This window comes from Bison bison, unplaced genomic scaffold, assembly GCF_000754665.1.
Source record: "Bison bison bison isolate TAMUID 2011002044 unplaced genomic scaffold, Bison_UMD1.0 scf7180017864072, whole genome shotgun sequence".
NCBI lineage: Eukaryota > Metazoa > Chordata > Mammalia > Artiodactyla > Bovidae > Bison > Bison bison.
In genome coordinates this window covers 4,568,909-4,576,946 of record NW_011494644.1, presented here as the reverse complement: position 1 = coordinate 4,576,946, position 8,038 = coordinate 4,568,909, and the positions used below count along the sequence as shown (strand labels likewise).

Below are 8,038 nucleotides of genomic sequence, written 5' to 3'. Positions count from 1 at the left end.
TAACTTGGTGCTTTTCTTTGACTCATACTACTTTGCTAACTTACATTTTAGATTTTTGATATTCAGAGCATGGAAAGTGAAACTGTTAAGTCACTCAGCCGTGTCTGACTCTTTGTGACCCCAAGGACTGTAGCCTCTGTCCATGGAATTTTCCAGGCAAGAATACTGGAGTGGGTCGCCATTTCCTTCCCCAGGGTATCTTCCCAATCCAGGGACTGAACCCAAGTCTCCTGCATTACAGGCAGATTCTTTACTGTCTGAGCCATCAAGGAATATGCACTCCCAAATTTTAACTAAATCCTTCTGGATGTTATTTAACTCCTCAAGAGTGAATTCTATCTGGATAAGTAACTGTATCTGTAAGTAAAGATTCTCTTTAAATTCCTCATCAGTACCCTTTAATTTAGTAGCCCCGTCTTTGTAACTGCCTCTAGACCCTACTATTTAGAAAACTGTCTCAGGCGGTCTGACCTCAAACAAGATCATCAACTTGTTTTACATTTCTTAACAAGGTTGAAGAAGCATTTTTATGTCAACTGCAACTTGATCTAGATTTTAAAATTAAGGGAGAAATAGAGATGAAAATAAAACAATAGATCTGGAAATGTATACATTCTCTAAAGAGAAAGAGCTTCATAGAGAGATAGGGAGAAAAAAAGACTCATGAACGAATATCCCTATCCTATGATCTTTAAGAATAAATTGAGTTGTAACATTAATAGGAATATATGGGATTATGCCTGCCCCTATAAATTCTACATGACAATATCAAGGCAAAGTAAGCTGTACTATAATATTTATTTTTTAAAAAATCTTAAGAAAACCTGAGATGATTATAAGATATTGAATTAGAAACTAAATCCTGTATTATTTGGCATAGGTATAGTTATGTTGTTCTTTAGTGCAGAGTTTCTTAACAGGCCCTATTGGCATCCGGGGCCAGATAAGTCTTTGTTGTGGGGCTATTCTGTGCATCGGTACCCTTCTTAGCAGCATCCTTGGACTCTGCTCACTACACGCCAGTAGCGTCCCCTTAGCTGGGACAATCTAAAATGTCCCCTGGGGGATAAAACTGCTTTAGAAAGAAGAAAGCAAAATTATAGGAATCTTTCCTTTGTGCATTTTTGTTGCTTTTAGCTTGGGAAAAGCCTGTGTTGTGTTTTGAAATTAAACCAATTTTGCAAAGTACAAGAGAATGTGTAATATATGTATCATACCCTTGGGCATAGCTTAATGGCATAAGAAATGTTGAGAAACAATTGTTAGATAGCTAAATGTGTTGATTTTTCAATGATCACACAACAACTTACAGTAGAAACTCAAATCAATGATATTAAAAAGCAAATCACCACCTTAAACTAATTTATATTTCTGTATATATTTTTCTAGATTTATCTTTATTTGACAGAAGATTCCAATACTTTTAAGAAGAGGAAAAGACTCAGGTTAGTGGTAGCTCTGAGTCACAGGCCTGGAAAACTTATGTCACAGTGTGAGCAAAAATAAAATTCATTAAAATAGCACTTTATTCAAAGCAATTAAGGTCTGGATGTCCTGGTCTTGTGGTGAGAATTCTGAAGAGCTGATGGGACTGCGTGGAGTCTATCTGATGGCCGTACACAAATGGTGCTCTTTGATGATTAGAGAGTCCTTATTACTGAGACTTGAATATCTTCATAAAAATACCAGTGTGAGTGCCTTCTAGACAAATTTACTTAGCACAGGTTACTTACTTCCAGTGAATGCTATCCATCGAGCATATTTTGTGGCTTCTCTTCGCCAGTGGGAAGCCACCAACAAACCACAAGTGACAGTCAATGAAATGATTCCCATGATGATAAAAAACAGTGTGGTGACCCACTCTGGGGGAAGCCGAGGTGGGATGCATGTCCGGTCTCGTCCATGGATTGTTTGACACTGTCGCACAAGGCCCACAGTGAGTGCTCCTGGGGAGAGGCAAAACATAGGAATATGTTAGTGGGTTTGGCACACCCAGGGAACAGTCCCTACCAACACCCCTTAAATCTTATTTCTCTCTGAGTGGGTCATCCCAGCACTTAATTCCACTGGGTCCTACTCCGCAGCATTATGCTGTAGTCCGCTACGTAGAAATATTTCGTTTAACATGCAAAGTAAACTTAAACAAACCCCACAAGTCATAGAAGGCAATCATTCAGTCATTTTTTACTTTTCTGGGTGCTTGAGTCAAGCACTGTTCTAGGCTCCAGGGAAATAAGTGAACGAGAGAGATGAGGTTCCTGCTCTCGCTGGGCTTATCATTCTAACAGAAAGAATTGAAACTTTTCTATTTCCAGATCTAAGTCTCACCGTATATTGTTCTGGCTGAGAAGAAACACACTTTTAAAAAAATTAAAGGCAAACTTGAAATATTTCTAAGTGTAATATGTAGATAAAATTAAATAATGGATAAAATACTAGAACCAATATTATTTTATTAAATGTAAAAGGTCTAAGAATATTACAATATAAGCATTTTTCCATGAAATTCAAGAAAATGCTAGAAAAACTAGTAAGTTCACCCTGTTTGGTAAGTTCAACAATTTTTGTACAATGTGAAAGTGCTCACATTGCTAAATCATTACTAGCATGCTTCAGCAAAAAAGCATAGAGGCATCAGTGCTAACTTTTAAAGCACCTCTCTCCCATTTAAATAAACGAAAGCGTTTTTTGTAAAACATTAAGTGCTATTTTTAAACAAACATGTTTTCATGTCAAACCCAAGGAACCCCTCTATCAAATTTGGGGTAAATTAATTTACAGAAATCTAGACAAGGAAGATGAAAAAGTAATTATTTTATCCTTTTCTCCACTAAGAAGAACAATTAAAATGTTACTTCTGAGTAAAACTTGCTTGCTTCTCCCTTTTAAGAGCAACTGCAAATGGGAAAACAGCTGCCAAAAATACAAGAAATTTCTGGAGCCACTGAAAACATAATAGATTTATGCATCTTTTGTTGGTCTTATTTTCTCATTATGAACAAGAGCTACAACAAAAAGACAGTAACCTCAAAATCACAGCATGTGCCATGAACAAGTTCCTTTGTGAGGCATTTTGGGGAGCTGCCCTTAGTGGGAGAAGACAGACCAGGGCTGGAGCTGTATATATACGTGCATATGTGGGGCTGTTGGTCGGGTGCTGCTTTCCTGCAAGTTGCCTTTGCCATTAGTACATTTTTAGAAATAATCAATGCGTTCAAAGAAAACAAAGAAAAAAAACAGCTCTGCTCTCAAAATTGAGTTGTGGTCTTTTTTTTCCTCTAAGGCTAACTTTGTAACTTTTCAAGAGTGGAAGACAATAACTCAAATAAGCTGGACTTTTTCTCTCAAATCATCTGGTAATTAGGTGCTTCTTGTGATCTCCGAAGAGGTGCAAAGAGAGTTATAATTATGGGATCATCTCCAGCAAGGTGGAGGAGGTGAGGGGGGAGAGGGGCAGAAAGTGAGCAAGCCTTCACAGTAATGCCACCCTATCCGCCTTCTATAGCCGCTGTTTGGAGTGGAGTGAGTTCATAGGCTCAGTTCAAAGTTTCGGACAATCACTAACCCCCCAGATCACGGATTGAACCTGTGTCTCCTGCTCTGGCAGGCAGACTGATTCTTTACCACTGAGCCACCAGGGGAAGCCCAACCTTTTTAGTATCTGGTAATTGCTTGAGACCAGAAAAGGTGCAACAACAGGGGTGAGGAGGTAGCAGGGAGTTGCGTAATTGTTCTTAAAATGAAACACTATAAAGTTTTCTTGAAAAGGAAACTTGGGGGAGAGAGTGTGTCTTATTATGACAAGCCATTTTATAGTAATTTGGGAAATAAAGCATTCACAGCAGTGCTCAAGCACTTCTATCAGGAAACCATTCCTGATCACTCAGCAAAAAACTTCTAACAAATTACCCTCTGTAGTCACTATTTCATTTATAAAAGCTCTAATTACTGTGAGAATAGACAACAGGCAATAAAAGACCCTCTGGAAAAATTCAATATTATGGATTCTGATTACAGTAACAACTTTCTTCACGACTTAAATATCAGTACAAAGACACTTTCATCAGTAACTCTAAACAGCCAGCACAGTGAAATTTAAATTTGAGAATTATTCTTTGCTGGTAAATATTTGAGGCTGTAGGTTCAATACATCTCTCCTTCAAAATATTTCAGAGTATCCTTTTATTGCCCCTCTTACTTTCCATTTATGGGCATGGCAAAGAGGACTCAAATTTAATTTTCTGTGCCTGTAGATTGTTACGCTTTCTGAGTAGGACTGCTTTTTCCTCCTCTCCTGAGAGGCACACCACACCAAATGAATACAAAGATAATAAGTAAGAAAATGAAAATTATAGCTATCAGTTTAGTTCAGTTGCTCAGTCGTGTGCGACTCTTTGCGACTCCATGGACTGCAGCATGCTAGGCTTCCCTGTCCATCACCAACTCCCAGAGCTTGCTCAAACTCATGACCATCGAGTCCATTGAGATAGCTATACTTCCTAGAAATCAAATGGAGATAACCTGACAGATGTTCAGCTTTGAAAGAGTTATGCTCCTATATTTACAAAAGGCCTTATCACTACAAATCAAGACCTAATATTCAACAGCTACATTCTGAAAGAAAAGAAAGCTAATACTAACAGGAAGGTATACTGTATATAAGAAAATCAACTCACAAATATTTTATTGAATGTCTTTTACATGCCCACATTTCTGTAGTGGTTTGAGATTACAAAACTAATACTCTGCCACACTTTCAGTTAAAATAGATTTTTTCTTAAATTATGCAAGCGTTAGTGCAAACAGTGGTGGGTCAACATTGTTGCTAATATTCATTTTCCTAAGACTCTAGGGCAATATAATTTATATCAGAGTTACATATTTTCCATAAGCTGTCTGGATGTAGGGAACTGCAAGGGTAATTGTGCTGCTATTGTTGAATGTTGTGAATTCAGGTACTCTGAGTACCCGAACTTTCACCAGGTCTTTAAATTTCATCTTTTACCTCAAAGTATTCTCTCCTACCTGCAGATTCAAATCCACCACTCACACTGACTAGCCAAGATCCTTTACATCCTCCAAACTCTCTGAACACACTTATAGACTATATCACATAATTGTGCACTTGATTTTTTAAAAATAACTTGTATTTATCTATTATTTTTGGCTTTGCTGGGTCTTCATTCCTGTGTGGGCCTTTCTCTAGATGCGGTGTGTAGGCTCATCATTGTGGTGGCTTCAGGGCACGCAGGCTTCAGTAGTTGTGGGCACGCAGGCTTCAGTAGTTGTGGGCACACAGGCTTCAGCAGTTGGCTTCAGTAGTTGTGGGCACGCAGGCTTCAGCAGTTGGTTTCAGTAGCTGCGGGCACGCAGGCTTCAGCAGTTGTGGCTCCTGGGCTCTAGAGCACAGGCGCAATAGTTATGGTGCATGGGCTTAGTTGCTCCGTGGCATGTGAATATTCCCAGATCAGGGATCGAACCTGTGTCTCCTGCATTAGCAGGATTCTTTATCAGTGAGCCACCAGAGAAGCCCCATGCACTTGATTTTAAGGTAGCTTCTTTTAGACCCAAACAGAAAATGAGGGAACTGAACGTTTTACTTCACTGAAAGCCCTCAGAATGGCCTGCGGCAGTGGGCACAAAGCAGGAATTAACAAACATTTGGTGAAATTAAAAAATAAATTTAAAAATCATATTGCATTAATTAAATTTTCTATAGAACTCAGTGTGATTTCTTGAAGCACACTAAATTAAGCATACACTTAGCCATTCACTAATTTTTTGCTTTATCCAACAGGTCTTCTGTTTCTTGAAGGGGTCTGTAATTCCATTTCCCAAACAGCCAATCCATCTTTACCCTGCAGCTGTTTCCTAGGTAACCAGTCTAGCCAAATAAAAGACTTGCACACAACAGGAAAAAGGAAATCAACCAGGAACTATAGCATGCCATATGCCTCTTAGTATCTCACCGGTGTATCAAAACACAGAAAAAGAAGTCATAATTTCCTGTTAAGTGGGGAATCTTAACTGAGGAGGCTTTTGACACCCATCATCTATGGATCCAAACACTACTGAAATGATTTAACACAGCCAGTTTGAGCACGTCTGTTGCTACAACGAGGATGATTACAAGGCACGTCATCACCACGTGTAAAAGCTGTGTTACAGAAAATCTGAAACACAGGAGTTGTAAAGCACTAAGGCACACATACCCACCAATCCGTCAGAGCAAATCGGGTACAGTAACCGTTCAATAACCTGGCCACAGATTGGGTTTTCCAATATAGGTTTGAATTTGAACAAAACGGTGAAGTTATTTAACGTTTGCTATTGCCCTCTTCACCCACTCCAGTGTTCTTGCCTGGAGAATCCCAGGGACGGCGGAGCCTGGTGGGCTGCTGTCTATAGGGTCGCAGAGAGACACGACTGAAGCGACTTAGCAAGCAGCAGCAGCACCATTGCCCTCTTCCATCTTCCCCTTGAATTTTCTTTCTACAAGTGTTCTCTTCATCTCATGGGGCTCTCTTTGTTAGTGAAAGGAACTGGCCCACCCAATCGCTACCACTGATGTGGATCTCTTACTCTACTTTCTCTCTGGGGATATAAACATCTGATCTTGGCAAGCTAGCCTACTAGTAACGTAATGGTCTTAATGACTGATAAAGGTTTAACATATTGCCCTTTTCAAGAGCATCTGTTTAAGTAAGGGACAATATTCCAACCAAACTGAAACTTAGTTTTATGTTTTAGTGACAGGTTGGTTGAGGAAATTTAGGAGAATCTGGAGGCAGGTGAGAAGAAGCCTGGCAGCCCAATGTGGGCAGTGATATACACCTTCCTGTGTAAGTCATACCCCGGCAGCTCATACTTTAAATGAGTAGAGACACAAGCACAGAAAATGATAGTCCACAGGTAACTTAAAAACTTCACATATTTAATTTTTTCCTCCAGAAGCACTGCTAGTGATGATTATTTTTTTATTAGCTGTGATTTCTGGGTTCTACCTTAAGAAGTTGTTTACTTGCAAAGTTGGGTCTGACTCTTTGTGGCCCCATGGACTGTAGCCTGCCAGGCAAGAATACTGGAGAGGGTTGCCATTCCCTTCTCTAGGGGTTCTTCCCAACCCAGGGATTGAACCTGCATCTCCTGCATTGGTAGGACAGTTCTTTACCATTTGAGCCACCTGGGAAGCCCACCTTTAGAGGTGGGTACTTATAAATAGTGAACTGGCCAAAAAGAGTGAACAGGTAAAACGAGGAATCTAATGAACCATACAATGGCAGTGTCTGAAAACCCTAGTGACATAACACTTAGGTTTATTAGGCCAGTCACCAGTGTCTGCTTTAGTAACAGTGTCCCTTCCTGTTACTTCCACCTGTTCTTATATCTCCCTGGCACTTTCTGCTATTTTCTTGGCATCCATCACTCTCCTACCATCTTCACTTCTTCCCTTATCCAGCCTAGAGTCCTTGATCCATCATATTACCACCTTTCTATCCTTTCACTGTACCCACCTGGCAAAAACCATAACCCTGATTCAATCTAAGTTTTGCCCTTGCACTTACCTCCAGGATGCTGATGCTCAGAGCAGAGGGGTGACACTGTAAGTTCCTATTGAGAAACCATCACTATCTCAGGGCCATTATTATCCAGAAACAAATTAGATGTCCCTAATGCACCACTTCCCCATTCTCTCCTGTGCCCATTTCAAGTCCACTGCACACTATATGAGAACGATCCACACCCCCGCCCCCCCATTACTTCAGTAGATGCCTTGGTCTGTTACTTTTCAGAAAAGATAGGGGCCATCATACAGCAACTCCTTAACTGTTCACCATGAGAACTTACGAATTTATCTGTGTATACTTGTTCTTTCATCTTATTGATCTTTCTACCTTTGTTTTGGATCCTACTCCCTCTTACTTTCTCTGGGAGCTTGCCTAACATTATTTTCTTTCTTTTCTGGATTGCAAAAGTGTCCCCTATTTTTTTTTTAAGACCTGTTTACTTCTTACTTTTTGGCTGCACCACCTGGTGT

General features: G+C 39.8%; 1 protein-coding gene across 1 annotated transcript in view; it reads right to left on the bottom strand.

Annotated features, from left to right (window-relative positions):
• Window positions 1-2,969, bottom strand: part of LOC104986559 (chromosome unknown open reading frame, human C16orf52) — a 6,694-nt gene extending 3,725 nt beyond the window's left edge. The window contains exon 1 of the mRNA XM_010837179.1: window positions 1,734-2,969. Within this exon, the coding sequence (XP_010835481.1) occupies window positions 1,734-1,965 (232 nt within the window). The 5' untranslated portion in view covers window positions 1,966-2,969. The remainder of the gene's footprint in view (window positions 1-1,733) is intronic.
• Window positions 2,970-8,038: the final 5,069 nt, after the last annotated feature.